The sequence below is a fragment of the Plecotus auritus genome (assembly GCF_963455305.1).
Source record: "Plecotus auritus genome assembly, chromosome: 9".
Taxonomy (NCBI): domain Eukaryota; kingdom Metazoa; phylum Chordata; class Mammalia; order Chiroptera; family Vespertilionidae; genus Plecotus; species Plecotus auritus.
Genome location: NC_137783.1, coordinates 58,613,370 through 58,635,180, shown reverse-complemented (window position 1 = coordinate 58,635,180; position 21,811 = coordinate 58,613,370). Strand labels below are relative to the sequence as shown.

The 21,811-nt window shown below is 42.1% G+C and overlaps 2 protein-coding genes across 23 annotated transcripts in view; one reads left to right on the top strand and one right to left on the bottom strand.

Annotated features, from left to right (window-relative positions):
• LOC308234133 (WASH complex subunit 2A-like) overlaps positions 1-21,811 on the top strand; it is an 84,407-nt gene that overhangs the window by 23,011 nt on the left and 39,585 nt on the right. For all 22 annotated transcript variants that reach the window (XR_013959027.1, XR_013959028.1, XM_080641411.1 and 19 more), the window contains 4 exons: positions 6,257-6,367; positions 7,277-7,358; positions 7,880-7,948; positions 21,220-21,338. Coding sequence is in view for 20 of the 22 variants with exons in the window: in XM_080641411.1 (XP_080497537.1) it covers positions 6,257-6,367; positions 7,277-7,358; positions 7,880-7,948; positions 21,220-21,338 (381 nt within the window). In the remaining 2 variants the exon portion in view is untranslated. The remainder of the gene's footprint in view (positions 1-6,256; positions 6,368-7,276; positions 7,359-7,879; positions 7,949-21,219; positions 21,339-21,811) is intronic.
• LOC308257725 (cytochrome c-like) lies at positions 5,588-6,141 on the bottom strand (the record flags this gene model as incomplete). Its single annotated transcript, XM_080687833.1, has 2 exons — positions 5,588-5,897; positions 6,134-6,141. The coding sequence occupies 2 exons, from the start codon at positions 6,139-6,141 to the stop codon at positions 5,588-5,590; spliced, it is 318 nt and encodes a 105-aa protein (XP_080543959.1).

Sequence of the window (21,811 nt, the reverse complement as noted above, 5' to 3'; positions counted from 1 at the left end):
TTTATCTGTGCTCTGATCTTTATTATTTCCTTCCTTCTGCTTACACTGGGCTTTTCTTGTTGCTCTTTTTCTAACTCTTTGAGTTGTTGGGTTAGGTAATTTATTACCCCTGTTTCTTGTATTTTGCAGTAGGCTTGTAGAGCTATGAACTTCCCTCTCAAGACTGCTTTCGCTGTGTCCCATAGATTTTGGATTGTAGTGTTTTCATTGTCATTTGTTGTCATGATGTTTTTTATTTCTTCTTTGATCTCTCTGGTAACCCAGTCATGGTTTAATAGCATGCTGTTTAGTCTCCATGTGTTTGATTTCTTTGGGTTGTTTTTATTGTAGTTGATTTCCAGTTTTATGCCACTGTGGTCTGAGAAGATACTTGATATGATTTCTATCTTCTTGAATTTGAAGAGACTTTGCCTATGTCCCAACATATGGTCTATCTTTGAAAATGACCCATGTGCACTTGAGAAGAATGTATATTCTGTGGCTTTGGGGTGAAATGTTCTGAAGATGTCAATTAATTCCATCTGGTCTAGTGAGTCATTTAGGATTGATGTTTCTTTGCTGATTTTTTGTTTAGAGGATTTGTCCAATGGTGATAGTGGGGTATTAAAGTCTCCTACTATGATTGTATTGCTGTCAATCTCTCCCTTGATATCCTCCAGGAGTTTTTTTATGTATTTGGGTGCTCCTGTATTGGGTGCATATATGTTTACCAGAGTTATTTCTTCTTGTTGGATTACTCCCTTTAGTATTATGAAATGGCCTTCCTTATCTCTTGTTATGTCCTTCAGTTTGAGATCTAATTTGTCAGAAATAAGTATTGCTACCCCAGCTTTTTTTTCAGTTCCATTTGCCTGGAAAACCTTTTTCCATCCCTTCACCCTCAGTCTGTGTGCGTCTTTTTTTCTGAGGTGGGTTTCTTGTAGACAGCAGATATATGGGTCGTGTTTTCTTATCCAATCCATTACCCTATGTCTTTTGATTGGGGCATTTAATCCATTTACATTTAAAGTTATTATTGATAGGTACCTATTTGTCGCCATTCCTATTCGTTACCCCTGTGTTACTTCTTCGCTTCCTGTTTCTTTCTTTCTTTCTTTTTTTTTTTTTTTACAGCAGACCCTTTAGCATTTCTTGCATTGCTGGTTTGGTGGTAATAAATTCCCTTAGTCCTTTTTTGTCTGTGAAGCTCCTGATTTCACCTTCAATTTTGATTGACAGCCTTGCTGGGTACAGTATTCTTGGATTCAGACCCTTCCTTTGCATGACTTTGTATATTTCATTCCATTCCCTTCTGGCCTGATGAGTTTCTGTTGAGAAATCAGTTGCTAGTGTGATGGGGGTTCCTTTGTATGTAACTTTCTGTCTCTCTCTTGCCGCTTTTAAGATTCTTACTTTGTCGTTGGTGTTTGCCAATTTAATTATAATGTGCCTTGGCGTCGGTCTTTTGGGGTTCATTTTGCTTGGGACTCTGTGAGCTTCTTGGATTTGTGTGGGTTTTTTCTTCCCTATATCAGGGAAATTTTCTGTCATTATTTCTTCAAAGAGGTTTTCTATTCCTTGCTCAGCTTCCTTTCCTTATGGAACCCCTATTATGCGGATGTTGTTTTGTTTCGTGTTGTCCCAAAGTTCCCTTAGGCTCTCCTCCTGCCTTTTAATTTTTTTTTCTAGAAGTTGCTCTACTTGGGTATTTTTTCCCATCTTGTCTTCTAGCTCACTGATGCGGTCCTCTGCTTCTTCTAGTCTACTCTTGATGCTTTCTATTGAGTTCTTTACAGCAGCGATGTCATTTTTCATTTCTTCTTGGTTCTTCTTCATTTCCTCTTGGTTCTTGCTCATATTGTCGAATTTGTCTTCCATTCTTTTCAGCCACCTTATGACCATTTCTCTGAATTCTTTTTCTGGAAGGTTGCTTGCCTCCATTTCGTTTACTTCCTTTTCTGGTGATGCCTGCTTTTCTTTCATATGCGGGCTGCTTCTTTGTCTCCCCATGGTCTCTCTTCTCTGGGTGTCTGGTTATGTAGTTCTCTCTCTCCTGGGTTGATTTAAAGGCACAAACTACAGCACTACCAGGTACAACTCACAAGGCACTGAACAGGAATGTATTCACGATATTAATAACCTCCAATATAGGTGACCACCAGAGAAAGGCAAATTAGGTGATAGGAGAGAAAGAAGAAGAGGAAAAAAGAAAGAAAGAAAGAAAAAAAGAAAAAAAGAGTGTGAAAATGAAATTGGGAAAAGGGAAAGTAAAGAAAAAAAAAAGTAAGAGAGACTAGAAAGTGACTAAGAGAGAAAGGGGAACAGACTATATATATTGGGGATAAAACTCCAATAGAACAATCACTAATCCCAGCAAATGCCAGCAACAAGTGCCTGGGGATTAGTACAAACTACAACACCAACTAATATGGAGTGAGGCAAGGGAAAGCTGAAGCACAAAACAAACAAAAAAATAAACAAAAGAAGAATAAGCAGAACAATCTCACAAAAAAGCATAAAATTCGATATAATCTACATTCAAGCAAACAACAACAAAAGGACAGAGAGAAGGACAAGTTTATGGATAGCTCAGACAGCGAAGGGAGAGGTGTATGTGGACTTGGAGCAGGGGATTGGAGATTAGATATGTAAGTACGGTGAAATTTTAACAAGGGGTAAACAGAAAGAATAGGGAAAATCTAAAGCAGTAAAAGGGTAAGATAAACAGGACACTGAAAAGGGGGAGGTTAGGAAGAGAGTGATGGCCTAAAGGTAGAGTTGAGATAGAGTAAAACGATGCTAAAGGAAAGATAAAATTAGAATGTAGAACCCTAATCCCAAAATAAAATGAAGAGAAAATAAAATGACACTTTAAAAAAAAAAAAAAAAGATAAAATAGCAGTAGTAATAATCCGGATTGAAAATAAAAATGTAATAATTAAAAAGGTAAAATCAAGTGATGAAAAAAGAAGAAAAAGTTTCTTGATTAAAAGATGCAAAAAATGAAAATTAAAAAAAATAAAAAAAGTAAAAAAATAAAAGGTAAAAATAAGATGTGAAGTAGTGAAGGTCATTCACTTCCTCTGTTGTTCTGTTTGGCACGCCTGTTTCTCAGTCCAGACAGTATTGCAGTTCCCTGCGATCCACTGCTCTTCAGTGTTGTAAGCCAGTCCTGATTTTAAGCAGGCGGTGTGTCTTAATTTCTCGTATTCCTTTATTTTTGATTACACAAGAGTCAATTTGTGATTCAGCCCCTGGGTGGCAGTGTTTCTGGATTGACTTCCGGGTCTATCTATGGCCTCTCTAGGCAGTGTTAGAGCCTTCTTTCCCTGTGGCACTCACTACCGGTTTGTGGGAGTGGGCTGCCTCAGAGCTGACTCTCCGATGGTCACTCCCTGCTCCGATCCCCAGGTTCCAGAAAAACAACTTTCCCCTGCAGTCTCCCAGGGTGTCCCCAACTGGGTGATCCTATGTATTGGGCTTAGTAATCAGAAGCAAGAATTTCAAGAGGAAAAAGCCCAGTTGTGCTAACTCCGGGACTGCGCGTAAGCCCAGGCACCCAGGGAACGCAGGGGCTGTGCGTAAGTCTGGACTGCCTAAAATTCTTAGGGTGTCCCTGCACGTCAGATCAAAATGGGTTGCTTTTTAGAGTGCCCTTCTCTTAGCAGCTCTGAGGACCCCTTTCCACAATCACAGATCACGCCAGCCCCTACAGCCACGGATTTTTCTAGGCACAGACTTCCCTGGTCTTCCAGCTCCCGCAAAACGCGCGTTCCTCTCTCCCGCCGGGACCAGAGACCTCACCTTATCCCAGGCGAAATCTGACCTTTCCGTGGTGGAGTGTAGAGCTCCTCTGAACCCGTGTGTTTGCGCCAATTGGGGAGCCCATTAGACATTCTTTAAAACCATTATACCAGTGGCTGTTTTTTTTTTTTTTTTTTTAAGTATTTTTTATTGATTTCAGAGAGGAAGGGAGAGGGAGAGAGAGTGAGAAACATCAATGATGAGAGAAACATTGATCAGCTGCCTCCTGCACATCTTACGAACCTGCAACCTGGGTATGTGCCCTGACCAGGAATCGAATCGTGACCTCCTGGTTCATAGGTTGTTGCTCAACTGCTGAGCCACACTGGTCGGTCACCAGTGGCTGCTTTTATAAAACTTAGAGCTTAACAGATAAAACTTAGTTTGAGCCTTCCAGTCTTCATCCTCTCACATCCTCCAGAGGTAACTGGTGTTATGATTGGGCAGTGTATATGTCCAAGTGTTTTTCTTTGTTTTTACAAGTATATCTGTGCCCATGCAGATGGCGTAGGTGTGAGGGGGTGCAGAGTATAATACTGGGTTTATCATTCAGAGTTTTTTCACTTGATTCTTTGGATAGCTCTTCAATTGTTGCAGCTTATCCTTTTAGTAATTTTTTAAAAATCTGTGACTTTGTTTTTATTTTTATTTTATTTTTTATTTTTATTGATTTCAGAGAGGAAGGAAGAGGGAGAGAGAGATAGAAACATCAATAATGAGAGAGAATCATTGATTGGCTGCCTCCTGCACACACCTCACTGGGGATCGAGCCCGAAACCAGGCATGTGCCCTTGACCAGAATCGAACCTAGGACCCTTCATTCCACAGGCCAACGCTCCATCCACCGAGCCAAACCGGCTGAGGCTGTGACTTTGTTTATAATTATTTAAGACTTATGATGACATAATTTACCATTTTGTGTTGATCATCTAGTATTCTCTACTTTAATCCTAGTGAGCTGGCAAAAGCACCATTACCAATCACACACATGTATTGTCAGTGAATAGCTATTCAAGACAATCCTGAGGGGGCCGGTGGGGGGCAATGGGGGGGATACGGACACATATGTAATACCTTAATCAATAAAGAAAAAAAAAGACAATCCTGAATTATGACTTAGTCTGACTTAAAGAATTCACAAAGTTTGCTACTATATCTTGTCATGCTGAATTTTAAAAGCACCTGACCTTAAAGGTCATTTATAAAACGTAGAAGTGTTAGATACTCTTTATTTGATATCATGCATAAACCACACTAAAATGCCTTTCATTCAGTAAAAGGCAACAGTTTAGATACAGGGAATTTTATTAAATTGGCATAGTTGGGACCAAAAAGATAAAATGGTCACTGCCAGCTTATCTGCAGCCCTTCCTTTTAACAGGCTAACGAACACAACTTGAAACACTAGCAAGTCTTGCAGGTCTAAGAGACAGTGAAGGGCTTTCCTCAGAATTTAAACATATTAATACAACCAGTCACATAAATCTAAATATAAGCCAATCTTCTACAGGTTCTGAGATGACACTCACCACCTCTGTGAAAAGTTGAACACTAGGAATCAAGTCCAATCATATTTTTAGAAGGGAGGACAGTGACAGGGCTTGCTAAACCAAAATTATCATCAGAGCTCAAAAAGCTGACCATATTCATTTAACCACAAGCCAGTCTTACTTAAATTAGGACTGCCTGAAAGAAATGCTCTATTAGCCATTCATGCTCTGAATTCTGGTGTATGAGATAAATTTAAATATGGTACACATAAAAGTCATGAGACCTTTGTAATAAATAAGGCAGTAGCCAACTATTACTCATGAGTAGCTTTTTTGAGGTAAGCTATCAAGCCTGCCCTTTTTGCACTCTTTTCAATGCCAGCAAAGAGCATTTTTGTTCCAGGGATGTATTTGGGATTCTCCAAATACTCCATCAGTGTAGCCTCTCCCCAGGTGATCCCTTTGTTCTTGTTGGTGTCCATGTAAGAAAATCCAGGGGCCTGACCTGTCTTTTGCCCAAAGAGACCATGGAGATTTGGCCCAGTCCTGTGCTTGCCTCCCTTCTTCACAGTATGGCACTGGGCACACTTCTGAACAAAAATCTTCTTGCCCTTCTCAACATCACTTATTTTTAAATCGCTCGTTAGTCGCACGCGACACGGCGATTCCCACTCGCAAGCCAGATGTCCCGCTCTCTAACTCCTTTAGTATTCTTATTGAGTATTAGTATTCTTATTAAGATGGGATGATACTTATTTAGTTTAATCATTTCTCTAGTGATGGATATTTTTAATATCTCATGTTACTATTATCTTCTTGTGCTAAAAATAAATGTGTATTATTTGTTCTAGCACATGTACTGCTTCATAGTTTTTGCTGTATTTAACGAACTTACAGTTTTGCCTAAAAGCTAAGTAGCAGTATCTCTTTTTCAGCTAGGTGACCTTATCTAACAGTTCTAATCTGGTGGTTTTTACTCTTAGCACACTGCACAAATGAGTGATGAAGAAGAGGATGATGATGGCTGTGACATCTTCGCTGACTCTGAGAAGGAGGAGGAAGATATTGAGGACATTGAAGAGAATTCTAGACCTGTAAGAAAATATGGTTGCTATCTCTTGTCAAGGTTTAGAAGTAGTACCTAAGCTTTGTGTTTATATTTGTAACCATCTTATTTCACATCATATTTGTATTTTCAATTACACTTTTAAAAACAATGGTTGAGCATCTCAGGTTACCTAGCCAGGATCACTTTCTGTTTCAAATGTTACAATTTTACAAGTCAGATCATTTAAAATATATTCAGTTCCAGAGTTTTAAGACCCTAATACTCCCTCCTTTCCCCCCACCCCAAGGACTTCATGGAACACCCATCTTAGGTGATCTGTATAGGGTTCATATGTTTATTTTTCTTTATTTTTTATCTTTATTGTTGAAAGTATTACATATGTCCCCTTCTTTTTCTCATTGATCCCCTCCAGCCTGCCCCTGCCCTCCTGCCCCAGGCCTTCACCACCCTATCATTTTTTAAAAAAATATATATTTCTTTATTGATTTCAGAGAGGAAGAGAGAAGGAGAGATAGAAACATCAATGATGAGAGAGAATCATTGATTGGCTGCCTCCTGCACGCCCCCCACTGGGGATCGAGCCCGCAACCCAGGCATGTGCCCTTGACTGGAATCGAACCTGGGACCCTTCGGTCCGCAGACTGACGCTCTATCCACTGAGCCAAGCTGGCTAGGGCCATTTTTTTTTTTTATTGAATTTATTGGGGTGACCTTGGTTAACAAAATTACACGGCTTTCAGGTGCACAGTTCCACAACACATTATCTGTACACTGTATTGTGTGTTCATCACCTAGAGTGCATCTGTTTAAATTAAATTTTCTCACCATTTCAATTTCTTTGCCATTATTTAGAAAATTTGGTTAACTATTCAAAGGTAACTGTAATAGTTTGTCTATTACAAAAAGTGATTTTTTCGGTCTCTTCTGCCTGTAGAAAAGACCCACGTCCTTCGCTGATGAGCTGGCTGCTCGGATCAAAGGGGGTGCCACAAGCCAGATGGAAGAGGAACAAAGAGGTGCCCTCCCTCCCCCCTTGAGATGAGTTAACACGGTGGTGGTGGGAAGTACAGAAACCTCTCTGAGGGCAGAGATTTCTGTTTAGGTTTACCAAAGCACAAGAGACTTACATTGTACTTCTTATTCTTTTTTTGGTTTATAATCTTTGATAACTAATGCACAAATACGCATTTATATAACATTGTATGTGCAATTTGAGGGCATCAATGGATACCTCAGAGAAGCATGGGCCCCAGTGTATTCTAGTGATTGAACAGGGTGGGAATAGGTCAGGACAGTTCTTTCAGCAGGTGCAGACTTGTTATGCATGTGACCCTAATATGTAAGTTGAGGCTTTTTGCTTAAAAAGAAGCACCTTTGTCAGGCACTGCCTGAAGTGGTCAGGTGGAGCTGATTATGAAGTTGAATGGCTTGCTCTGAGCTTAGGAGTCATGAGAATGACAGCTAAGTGTGTACAAAATCAATAGATAGGTACTAAGCATAGATGGAGTATGGTTAAAACTGTGACATATTCTTCAAGCCTTATCTACGGAAGCAAAACCTCAGAAGACACTGAAAGAGAAGAAGGAAAGAAGAACTCCCTCAGATGGTAGGCCTTTTCTCTCAATTCATTTTATTTTTTGCATGTGGCTTTCCAGGGCCCTCTTTATTTTATCGTTTTGAATTAAATTTATTGCGGCGAAATTGGTTAATAAGGTTATACAGGTCTCAAGTGTACAATGTTATGATGCATCATCTGTAATATTGCATTGTGTGTTCATCACCCAAAGTCACATCTCCATTACCATATATTTGACCCCCTTTACCTTTCCTACCCCCAACCCCCTTTCCTGTGGTAGCCACCATATTGTTGTCTGTCTATGAGTTTTTGTTATTTTTGTTCATTTGTTGCTTTCAGTTTTATATCCTACATATGAGTCTAATCATACGGTTCTTAACTTTTCTGTGACTTACTTTGCTTAGCATGATATTCTCAAGATCCATCCATGTTGTTGCAAATGGCAATATTTCATCTTTTCTTATGGCTGAATAATATATATGTAACACATCCAGCCGTCTGTTGAAGAACACTTCAGTTGTTTCCTTGTCTTGGCCACCATGAATAATGCTACATTGAACATAGGGGTACATGTATCTTGATGAATTAACTAGAGGCCCGGTGCACAAATTTGTGCATAGATGGGGTCTGGCGGCCGTGGGGAGGGGACATGGGTGGTTGGCTGGCTGGCCCCGCCCCTGATCAGGGTGGGGGGGCCAATCAGGGGCGGGGCCAGCCAGGGGAGGGGCCGCGGGCAGTTGGCAGGCTGGCCCTGCCCCCTGGTTGAACTCCCAGTCGAGGGGACAATTTGCATATTAACTCTTTATTATATAGGATAGGATGTTTTCAAGTTTTTCTGGTAGATACCCAGAAGAGGGATTGCTGGGTCATATGGTAACACTATTCTTAATTTTTTGAGGAGCCTCCACATTGTTTTTCAGAGTGGCTGTGGCAGTTTGCATTCCCACCAGCACTGAATGAGCATTCCTTTTTTTCCACAACCTCTCCCAATACTTGTTATTACTTGTCTTGTTGATAATAGCCATTCTACCAGGTGTGAAATAGTATCTCATTGTAGTGTGTTTTTTAAAATCCTCACCTGAGGATATTTTTTTCCATTGATTTTTTTGAGAGAGTGAAAGGGAGAGAGGAGGAAGAGGAGGTGGAGAGAGGGAGAGAGAGAGACAGACAGACAGACATACAGTGATGTGAGAGAGACACATTGACTGGTTGCCTCCCTCACGTGCCCCAACCAAGACTGGGTATTGAACCTGCAACCAAGGTACATGCCCTTGACTGTGAATTGAACTTAACACCCTTTGGTCTGCAGGCCAACACTCTAACCACTGAGCAAACTAGCCAGGGCTTTTGTAATTTTGATATGCATTTCCCTAATAGCTAAAGAGGTTGAACATTTTTTCATTAACATGTTGGCTATCCTCTGCCTATTTTGTAATTGGCTTGTCTGTTTGTTTGGTGTTGAATTTTAAGAGTTCTTTATATACAGGGATGGGAAAAAGTAGTTTTATAGTTGTTCATATAGAATATAATACAGCAATTAATAAGTAATACAAGAATAAATTGCTTACTCACAACTGTAAACCTAATTTTGCCTATGCCTCTATTTTGGATATTGACTTCTTGTCAGAGCTGCTGTTTGCAAATAATTTCTCCCATTTGGTTGTCTTTTTGTTTTGTTAACAGTTTCCTTTGCTGTGCAGAAGCTTTTTGCCTTTATTTCCTTTGCCTTTGGGGTCAAATTTATAAAATCTTCTCTATGACCAAGGTCCAGAAGTTTAGTACCTATTTTTTTTTAATATAATTTACTAAAGGCCTGGTGCACAAATTCGTGCACGGGTGGGCTTCCTTGGGGTGGCCTGTGGAGATTGTGCCCCAGCTCGCACCCCCAGCCCCGCAGCCCTGCCTGGCACCCTGCCTTGGCCTGGCACTGCCCTTTCACCTGTCTACCATCCCGCCTGTGGGGCAGTCGATCAGGACCAGGCCTCCCGCCCAGCTCCCTCAGCGCCTGGGAGCCAGGTGGCAGCCCTACCCCCTGCCACTGCCGCTGGTCGCTGTCTGCGGGGCAATCAGCGGGGTGATTGGACCCCTGCTTGCACCTGCCTTGACCTGGCGCCACCCACTCACCTGCTCCACCGTCTGCCGTGGTCCCGCTCCCGTCAGGGCCCATCAGGGCCGGCATTGCCTCCATTGCCACCTGCTGCCAGCACCGCGTCGCCGACGCCCGCCATGTTCTGCGCTGCCCCCTGGGGGTCAGCACGTGTCATAGCAAGCGGTTGAACTCCTGGTTGAATGACCACCCCTAATTTGCATATTAGGCTTTTCTTATATAGGATTATTTCAGGTCTTATACATAGGTCTTTGATCTGTTTTGAGTTAATTTTTGTGTATGGTGACAAATAGTGTAGTTTTATTTTTTGCATGTGGCTTTCCAGTTTTCCCAGAACCATTTATTGAAGGGTCTTTTTTTATTTTTTATTGACTTCAAAGAGGAAGGAAGAGGGAGAGAGAGAGAGAGAGAGAGAGAAACAGCAATGATCAGAGAGAATCATTGATTGGCTGGTTTCTGCACACCCTCCATTAGGGATTGAGCTGCAACCCTGTCTGGAAATCAAACGGAAATCAAACTTTGATGTCCTGGTTTGTAGGTCGACACGCAATCACTGAGCCACATCGGCTGGGCAAGTCTTTCTTTTTTTCATTTCATGTTTTTGGCTTCTTTGATGAAAATTATTTGCCCATATGTATGTGGTTTTATTTCTGGACTCTCAATTGTGTTCCATTGATCACTGTGTCTCTTTTTCTGCCATCCCATGCTATTTGGGTTATTGTAGCTGTGTAGTATAGTTTGAAGTCAGGTAGTGTGATACTTCCCTCTTCGTTTATTTTTCTCAGGATTGCTTTGGCCATTTGGGATCTTTTGTGGTTCTATACAAATCTGATGATTCATTTTGTTCTATTTCTTTATAAAATCATATTGGGATTTTAAAAAATATGTTTTTATTGATTTCAGAGAGAGGAGGGGGGGGAGGGAGGGAGAGAGAGAAATATCAATGAGGGAGAAACATCCATCTGTTGCCTCCTGCACACCCCCTATTGGGGATTGAGCCTGCAACCCGGGTATGTAATCTGACTGGGAATTGAACTTCCATCTCTGGGTGCATGGGGCAGTGCTGAGCTACACTGGCTGGGCCACATCGGGATTTTGGTAGTGGTTGCATTAAACCTGTTTATTGCTTTGGGTAACATGACCATATTAACTGTGTTGATTCTTCCAATCCAAAAACATGGAATATCTTTTCAACTATTGTGTCATTTTCAATCTCTTTTAATAATTCTTTATAGTTTCAACGAGTGGCCTGGTGCACGAAATTCGTGCATGGGGGTGTGGGGCGGCGTGTCCCTCAGCCTGGCCTGCACCCTCTCCAATCTGGGACCCCTCGGGGGATGTCTGACTGCTGGTTTAGGCAGTCAGACATCTCTCTTGCAATCCGGGACTGCTGGCTCCTTAACCGCTCACCTGCCTGCCAGCCTGCTCTTCCCCAACTTCTCCCCCGCCAGCCTGCTCGCTCCCAACTGCCCCCTCCCGCGCTGGCCTGCTTGCCCCCAACTGCCCCCCCCCCCCCGCCGACCTGTTCACCCCCAACTGCCCTCCCCTCCTGGCCTGATTGCCCCTAACCGCCTTTGCCTCGGCCCTGCCACCTTGGCTTTGTCCAGAAGGTCTCCCAGAAGGTCTCCCGGTCTAATTAGCATATTACCCTTTTATTAGTATAGATATATACGTTCTTCACATCCTTCATTAAGTTTATTCCTAGGTAGTCTTTTTGTTGCAGTTGCAAAAGGAATTTCTTTCCTTTTTTTTTTTTAAATGAAGTTTCATTATTATATGGGAAAGTAGAGGATATATGTTTTTTAATCCTCACCTGAGGATATACAGGGTGTTTCCAAAATGTCTATACACACTTTAGCAGCTGATAGCTCAATTTTGAAAATGAAATAACTATTCAAGTGTGTATGTTTATTTTGGGAGGGCACCTTATATTTTTCATTGATTCTAGAGCGTGAGGAAAGGGGCAGGACATATACAGAGAGAAACATTGATGTGAGAGAGAAAATCATGTATCTGTTGTCTCCTATATGTGCCCTGACCAGGGATTGAACCCACAATCTGGGTATGTGCCCTGACTAGAAATCAAACCTGAGACCTTCTGGTGCATGGGATGACACTCCATCCAACTGAGCCATACCAGGCAGGACTATAGTACATCTTCCAAAAAAGCATTGTAATATCCTGCTCTGTTTGCCTGTTGGTGATCTTACTCGAGTTTTGTGACCTTTTGTTCTGTGTTTCAGGTAAAATAACTCCCTTGAGTATTTCCTATAATGGAGGTCTTCTGGCAGTAAATTTCCTCAGCTCCTGCATGTCTGGAAAAGCCTTTATTTCTCCTTCATATCTAAAGGCTAACTTTTCTGGATATGTTATTGTTGGCTGGTAGTTTCTCTCTTTCAGTAGTTTGAATATTTGATTCTACTCTCTCCTAACTTGTAGGGTTTCTGCTGAAAATCCTATCTAATAAAAGAGTAATATGCAAATTAACTGTCACTCTGCGACAAAATGACGGCACCCATAGCCACAGGATGGCGGCGCCTAGTGCTCTCAGCCCCACCGGAGTCCCTCAGTCCAGCTGGGAGGCAGCCAGGCCCCCACGCACTGATCCCCACAGCCAGCAGAGGCAGCCTGGGGTGTCCGGCTGGGAGGCGGCCAGGCCCCCACGCACTGATCCCCACAGCCAGCAGAGGCAGCCTGGGGTGTCCGGCTGGGAGGCGGCCAGGCCCCCACGCACTGATCCCCACCGCCAGCAGAGGCAACCCGGGGTGTCCGGCTGGGAGGCGGCCAGGCCCCCCCGCACCGATCCCCGCCGCCAGCGGAGGCAGCCCGGGGTGTCCGGCTGGGAGGCGGCCAGGCCCCCCCGCACCGATCCCCGCCGCCAGCGGAGGCAGCCTGTGGTGTCCGGCTGGGAGGCGGCCAGGCCCCCACGCACCGATCCCCGCTGCCAGCGGAGGCAACCCGTGGTGTCCGGCTGGGAGGCGGCCAGGCCCCCATGCACCGATCCCCGCCCCCAGCGGAGGCAGCCCGGGGTGTCCAGCTGGGAGGCGCCAGGCCCCCACGCACTGAACCCCGCCACCAAACGTGGCAACCTGGGGTGTCCGGCTGGGAGGTGCCCCCATGCACCGATCCCCACCGCCAGCGGAGGCAGCCCGGGGTGTCTGGCTGGGAGGCACCTGGGGTGTCCAGCCAGGGGTCGCGTGGGATGGGGGTAGTGTATCACGCCTGGCTGCTCTGCTGCCTCTGGAGTGTCTGGGGCTGAGCAGTGAGGCTGGAGTGTTTGGGCCTATGGGCCCAGCTAGGGGTCTTAGGGACCAAGTGGAAAGGCGGGATCTGCCCACTCCAGTGGCAGATCCAGCCTCACTGCTCCCCAGCCTCTAGCATGTCTGGGCCTGTCAGCCCCTCCATGAGGCTGGATGCTGCGTCCAGGGGACACACAAGTGGAAGGGGAGTTGACTCTGGGTCTTCTGGTGCAGGGGAACTTGATGCTGTGTCCCAGTTTATTCTGGCTCAGACTCTGACAGCAGAGAGGAGGAAGTCCCACCCCACAGAATCAGCCATTGGGAGGCAGCTCTCAGTGGCCTGACAGCCATCTGACAGGGAGGAGGAAGTCCCACCCCTAGAGAATTGGCTGTTGGTCAGACAGCTCTCTGCCACCTGACAGTCAGGACTCTCATTCACCTGACAGTAGGGAAGTGGGACTATGTCTAAACATCTACTATTGATACAAGGTAGCTCTGCAGCCGAAAGAAGCCAGTGTTATCGACACAAAATGTCTGAAGACCAACGTGCTTCTGATCTTGAAAGAAGGCGGCACCTGCGACAGAATGTATCTGAAGAGCAGCTATTGGAAAAACGTCGCTCTGAAGCTGAAAGAAGCCGGCGTCATCGACAGAAAATGTCTAAAGATCAATGTGCCTCTGAATTTGAAAGAAGGCGGCAGTGTCGACAGAATATGTCCAAAGAACAGTCATCAACAAGTACTACCAATACTGGTAGGAACTGCCTTCTCATCGAAAATGGAGTACATGAGGATGCAATTCTCGAACATAGTTGTGGTGGAATGACTGTTAGATGTCAATTTTGCCTATCACTAAATTTCTCCGATGAAAAACCATCTGTTGGAAAATTTACTCGATGTTGTAGCAAAGGTAAAATCTGTCCAAATGAAATACATTTTCCAGAATACCCAGCATATTTAAAAAGATTAATGACAAACGAAGATTCTGACAGTAAAAATTTCATGGAAAATATTCGTTCCATAAATAGTTCTTTTGCTTTGGCTTCCATGGGTGCAAATATTGCATCACCATCAGGCTATGGGCCATACTGTTTTAGAATACACAGACCAATTTATCACCGTACTGGAACTTTACATCCTTCGGATGGTGTTTCTCGGAAGTTTGCTCAACTCTATATTTTGGATACAGCTGAAGCGACAAGTAAAAGATTAGCAATGCCAGAAAACCAGGGCTGCTCAGAACGACTCATGATCAACATCAACAACCTCATGCATGAAATAAATGAATTAACAAAATCATACAAGATGTTACATGAGGTAGAAAAGGAAGCCCAATCTGAAGCAGCAGCAAAAGGTATAGCTCCCACGGAAGTAACTATGGCAATTAAATACGATCGTAACAGTGACCCAGGGAGATAAAATTCTCCCCATGTAACTGAGGTTGCTGTCATATTCAGAAATGAAGATGGAGAACCTTCTTTTGAAAGGGACTTGCTCATTCACTGTAAACCAGATCCCAATAATTCAAATGCCACTAAAATGAAACAAATCAGTATCCTGTTTCCTACATTAGATGCAATGACATATCCTATTCTTTTTCCACATGGTGAAAAAGGCTGGGGAACAGTGCATTAAGACTCAGACAACAGTGTACTCAATAATACTAGACAAAATGTAAGGAGACGAGTCACACAAATGCAGTATTATGGATTTCATCTCTCTGTGAGGGACACACGTTCAATCCTATTTTAAATGCAGGAAGGTTAACTCAACAGTTTATTGTGGATTCATATTAAAAAATGGAGGCCAATCGGATGAATTTCATTAAAGCAAACCAATCTAAGTTGAGAGTTGAAAAATATAGTGGTTTGATGGGTTATCTCAAATCTAGATCTGAAAATGACAATGTGCCGATTGGTAAAATGATAATACTTCCATCATCTTTTGAGGGTAGTCCCAGAAATATGCAGCAGTGATATCAGGATGCTGTGGCAATTGTAACGAAGTATGGCAAGCCTGATTTATTCATAACCATGACATGCACAACCCCAAATGGGCAGATATTACAAACAATTTACAACGCTGGCAAAAAGTTGAAAACAGACCTACTTGGTAGCCAGAATTTTTAATATTAAGCTGAATGCTCTTTTAAATGATATATGTAAGTTCCATTTATTTGGCGAAATAATAGCTAAAATTCATGTCATTGAATTTCAGAAACGTGGGCTGCCTCACGCTCATATATTATTGATATTAGATAGTAAGTCCAAATTACGAACGGAAGATGACATTGACTGTGTAGTTAAGGCAGAAATTCCGGATGAAGACCAGTATCCTCGACTTTTTCAAATTGTAAAATCAAATATGGTACATGGACCATGTGGAATACAAAATTCAAATAGTCAATGTATGGAAAATGGAAAATGTTCAAAGGGATATCCAAAAGAATTTCAAAATGCGACCATTGGAAATATTGATGGATATCCCAAATACAAACGAAGATCTGGTAGCACCATGTCTATTGGAAATAAAGTTGTCGATAACACTTGGATTGTCCCTTAAAACCCATATTTGTGCCTTAAATATAACTCATAAATGTTGAAGTCTGTGCATCAATTAAAAGTGTCAAATATTTATTTAAATACATCTATAAAGGGCACGATTGTGCAAATATTCAAATTTCTGAAAAAATATAAATCATGACGACGTACAGGACTTCATTGACTCCAGGTATGTGAGCGCTCCTGAGGCTGTATGTTTTTTTTTTTTTAAATATATTTTATTGATATTTTACAGAGAGGAAGAGAGAGGGATAGAGAGCTAGAAACATCGATGAGAGAGGAACATCGATCAGCTGCCTCCTGCACACCTCCCAATGGGGATGTGCCCGCAACCAAGGTACATGCCCTTGACCGGAATCGAACCCGGGACCCTTCAGTCCGCAGGCCAACGCTCTATCCACTGAGCCAAACCGGTTTCGGCTCCTGAGGCTGTATGGAGACTATTTCCAATGCGAATGCATGACCAATCTCATGCAGTCACAAGATTATCTATTCTTTTGCCAAATGAACAAAATTTGTATTTTCATACTGATGATTTTGCTGAAGTTTTAGATAGGGCTAAAAGGCATAACTCAACATTGATGGCTTGGTTCTTATTGAATAGAGAAGATTCTGATGCACATACTTATTATTATTGGGAGATTCCACAGCATTATGTGTTTAATAATCCTTTGTGGACAAAACGCCAAAAGGTTGGGAATAAAGTATTAGGTAGACTGTTCACTGTCAGTTTTAGAGAACCAGAACAATATTACCTTAGACTTTTGCTTCTGCATGTAAAAGGTGCGATAAGTTTTGAGGATCTGCGAACTGTAGGAGGTGTAACTTATGATACATTTCATGAAGCTGCTAAACACCGAGGATTATTACTTGACGACGCTATCTGGAAAGATAGGATTGATGATGCAATCATCCTTAATATGCCCAAACAACTACGGCACCTTTTTGCATACATATGTGTGTTTGGATGTCCTGCTGCTGCAGACAAATTATGGGATGAGAATAAATCTCATTTTATTGAAGATTTCTGTTGGAAATTGCACCGAAGAGAATGTGCCTGTGTGAACTGTGAAATGCATGCCCTTAACAAAATTCAGGAGGTATTCACTTTGCATGGAATGAAATGTTCACATTTCAAACTTCCGAACTATCCTTTATTAATGAATGCAAATACATGTGATGAATCGTACGAGCGACAACAGGCAGAGGTTTTGATAAATTCTCTGAATGATGAACAGTTGGCAGCCTTTCAGACTATAACTTCAGCCATTGAAGATCAAACTGTACACCCCAAATGCTTTTTCTTGGATGGTCCAGGTGGTAGTGGAAAAACATATCTGTATAAAGTTTTAATACGTTATATTAGAGGTCATGGTGGTATTGTTTTACCCACAGCATCTACAGGAATTGCTGCAGATTTACTTCTTGGTGGAAGAACCTTTCATTCCCAATATAAATTACCAATTCCATTAAATGAAACTTCAATTTCTAGACTCGATATAAAGAGCGAAGTTGCTAAAACCATTAAAAAGGCCCAACTTCTTATTATGATGAGTGCACCATGGCATCCAGTCATGCTATAAACACCATAGACAGATTAATTTGAATTTGAATGTTGCATTTGGTGGGAAAGTTCTTTTTCTCGGAGGGGATTTTCGACAATGTCTCAGTATTGTGCCACATGCTATGCGATCGGCCATAGTACAAACGAGTTTAAAGTACTGTGATGTTTGGGGATGTTTCAGAAAGTTGTCTCTTAAAACAAATATGAGATCAGAGGATTCTGCTTATAGTGAATGGTTAGTAAAACTTGGAGATGGGAAACTTGATAGCAGTTTTCATTTAGGAATGGATATTATTGAAATCCCCCATGAAATGATTTGTAACGGATCTATTATTGAAGCTACCTTTGGAAATAGTATATCTATAGGTAATATTAAAAATATATCTAAACGTGCAATTCTTTGTCCAAAAAATGAGCTCGTTCAAAAATTAAATGAAGAAATTTTGGATATACTCGATGGAGATTTTTACACATATTTGAGTGATGATTCCATTGACTCAACAGATGATGCTGAAAAGGAAAATTTTTCCATTGAATTTCTTACTAGTATTACTCCTTCGGGAATGCCGTGTCATAAATTAAAATTGAAAGTCACGCTATTGAGAAATCTTAATAGTAAATGGGGTCTTTGTAATGGTACCAGATTTATTATCAAAAGATTTCGACCTAACATAATCGAAGCTGAAGTATTAACAGGATCTGCAGAGGGAAAGGTTGTTCTGATTCCAAGAGTTGATTTGTCCCCTTCTGACACTGGCCTCCCATTTAAATTAATTCGACAACAGTTTCCCGTGATGCCAGCATTTGCGATGACTATTCATAAATCACAAGGACAAACTCTAGACAGAGTAGGAATATTCCTACCTGAACCCATTTTCGCACATGGCCAGTTATATGTTGCTTTCTCTTGAGTTTGAAGAGCATGTGACGTTAAAGTTGTAAATACTTCCTCCCAAGGGAAATTAGCCAAGCACTCTGAAAGTGTTTTCACTCTTAATGTGGTATACAGGGAGATACTAGAATAAGTTTAATCAATTTATCAGTCATTGTTTGCATCAATGTTGTTTTTATATCATATTTTTGCTGTTTTCATATGATGTTTTTGTTATTTTTATGTCTTTGTTCTTATATCATTTTATTGTTTGTTAATAAATTCATATATTATTTTCATATACATTTTACTAATTTCCTTTCATCTCTCATACTTCTATTATAGAAAAAGGGCAAATAGCAATTTTTTTTAATAGCAATTATTTCCTCTAATTAATTCCCTTTTAATGTGCATGAATTTCATGCACCGGGCCACTGTGGGATCCCTGTGGGATCGGGCCTAAACAGGCAGTCGGACATTCCCCGGAGGGTCCCAGATTGGAGAGGGTGCAGGTTGGGCTGAGGGACACCCCGCTCCAGTGCATGAATTTCGTGCACCAGGCCTCTAGTCTGATAATAATGTAATGGGATTTTCTTTATAGGTTACTGTCTTCTTTTTTTGTAGCTGCCGTGAGAGTTCTTTCTTTGCTATTAATTTTGGCAGTTTTAATACAGTGTGTCTTGGAGAAGACCTTTTTGGGTTGAGGTAATTAGGTTTTCTAATTGCTTCTTGGATTCATGGATCTGGTTCTTTTCATAGGTTTGGGAAGTTCTCATCAACTATTTGTTTGAATAGGCTCTCTATTCTCTTTTTCTGTTATGCCTGTTATTCCAGTATTGCTTTTCCTGATGGAGTCAGAGAGTTCTTGTAGAGTGCTTTCTTTCTTTCTTTTTTTTTTAATGCTCAAGTCTCTCTGTTTCATTTCTAGATTTCTATCTTTGATATCACTAATTCTTTCCTTCATCTGGTCAGCTCTGTTTTCCAAGCTCACTAGTTTATTCTTTATCTCTCTTATTGAGTTCATCACCTCCAGAATTTGTATTGGGTTCTTTTTGAAAGTTGCAGTCTCTTTTGCAAAGTACTTGTTTTATTTATTGATCCCATTTCTGAGTTTGTTAAACAGCCTGTCTGTGTTTTCCTGTAACTCACTTAACTTTTTTAGAACTGCAATCTTGAGTTCTCTGTCATTTAAATTACATATCTCCATGCCTTTAAGTTTATTTTCTGGAGAGTTTTCATTTTCTTTCTGAGCTGCCTCATGACCTTGGTTATTCATGGTATTTGATGGATTTCTTTGCTATCTAGGCATTGATGTATGAGTGGCACTTCTCCAGTACACTGATAAGAAGCCTTCCTATTGTTCTCTAGTAGGTAACCTTGAAGCACAAGTTATTTAGTTCTCTTGCACTACTCTTGCTTTTCAGATCTCTGTGGGGTGGTGGAAAATGTCCTGTGTTTCCTGGGAAGGTGGGTGTCATCTGTGTTCAGATCGCCTGGGTCTCAGGGGACCAATCCCATGAAGGAACGTGGTGGGTGAAATCCCAGTGCTGTCCCCTGTCCCCAGATGCTGCCAGTAGTGCAGTTCCGATGGGTGGGGGTAGGGTGAGCTAGGGAAGCTGGCTGCTGCCTTTGTTGCTTACTGTCCTCTAATGGTGACTGGCAGACCTCAGCAGCCTCCCTGTGTATCTGCACCTGACACTGGGGTGAGTCGCAGAGTGCAGCTGTTGCTAAGGGGAAACATGTTTCTGTAGTACAGGTTCTCTGGTTTGCAGACAATGTACTCTGCAACCAGACACTCACTTCTACAGCTTCTTCTGGGGCCTGCTGCCAGCTCTGGGAGGGTAAAGGGATGCAGCCAGGCTCCACGGCTTGGTTTCTCTGTCTTGAATGCCGATCGCCAGACAACCATGACTGCCTTTGTGCTTCACTGCTGCCAGGCCACTGTGTTCAGCTGCAGCTCCTACAGACCACTCCTGCAGGAATGCTCACCATGTCTCTCTGCTCCTCCTGGCTGAAGGGAGTGCCAATGGCAACTTGATTCTTTTTTCTCTTTTTGGGCTGAGTCCTGCAGAGACCTCAGGGCTGTGAGCTCTGGGCTGTGTCTTTGGCATCATCTTAGCTCTCTTTTTTTCCCACCTTTTTGATTTGCTCCCATTTGCCCACCTTTAGAAGTTTTAATGCATGGTCTCTCAGATGTATTTGTGCATTGAACAAGGAATCCTTTGCTGAATTATGGCTGGTCAAATTGTTGAAACTCTAAGGGGAGAGATTAAGGAGACCTCTCATGCTGCCATTTTTCTAACATCACCCAATTCTGTTTTTTTAGGTCTCTCTTAACTCAGGAATGTCACATAATTCATGAAGTGCACTTTAAATGCTTAACAAATGTGGTCTGTCTCTCCATTAGTGTTTTTAGAGCATTTAAAAGCATGCTTTTGGAGGAGAGATGGATGGGGAGGAAAAATGCTGCGAAGATTGGATTTGCTAGAATTTGTAGCTGTCTTTCTGGAGTTCTCTAGAAGTATAAAAATGAGGGAACTCTAGCATCTTTTAAACAAAGAGTATATGAGGCTCTTTCATATTAAACAGTAATGTGTTGGTGTGTAATCTGCCCCTTCCCTCAAATTCTTGGTAGGATGGGTCTTGAATAGCAATTGAATGATATACTTGCTTCAAAAGAAGTAAATGCAGATGAAGAGGATCAAGTACAGAACTTACCTGCTCCAGAGGTTTACAGACTTGAGGTGGGAACCCAGAGAGCCTTGTAAGGGATTTAGTGGACTGTTTAATGAGTTTTTATTTGAAATTTCTCAGACTGCTGGCACTCAAATACCCCTTGTTATATATGGTTTGATAAACTTCATGCCACTTTTGGAGAAGTTGTAAAGGCTGACCTCTGGAATTTGAGTTCCAACCCCAGCTTAAACTCTCCCTGCAAAACCTTCCTTTCTGTTTGCTAGATGAAGAAGATAATTTGTTCACACCCCCCAAGCTGACCGACGAGGACTTCTCGCCATTTGGCTCTAGAGGTGGCCTGTTCAGTGGAGGGAAGGGACTTTTTGATGATGAGGATGAGGAGGTGAGTCATTGCTAATCTGAAGCTCTCCATAGCTGTGTCGTGGAAGAAATACACTTGGTTCCTTGCAGGGAAAAGATGGTTTCTTAGTTGGAAGTTGCTTCTGCTTTTATATTTGGGGAGATTTTGGACTAAGAACCACAAGAGAAAGGTTGTATCCTGGTGCCCTTTGTTAGGTGGGGAGAGGATGGGAGAGTATTAATAGTGAACAATTTACTTGATTGGCAGTTGTTTCTTATCTCTGTTCTTTTAAAAATAATTTTACTTAAATATTTTATTTATTAATATTTTTATTGATTTCAGAGAGGAAGAGAGGAGAGAGAGATAGAAACACCAATGATGAGAGAGAATCATTGATCAGCTGCCTCCTGCACACCCCCTATTTGGGATCAAGCCCACAACCTTGGCATGTGCCCTTGACCAGAATGGAACCCAGGACCCTTTAGTCCACAGGCCGATGCTCTATCCACTCAGCC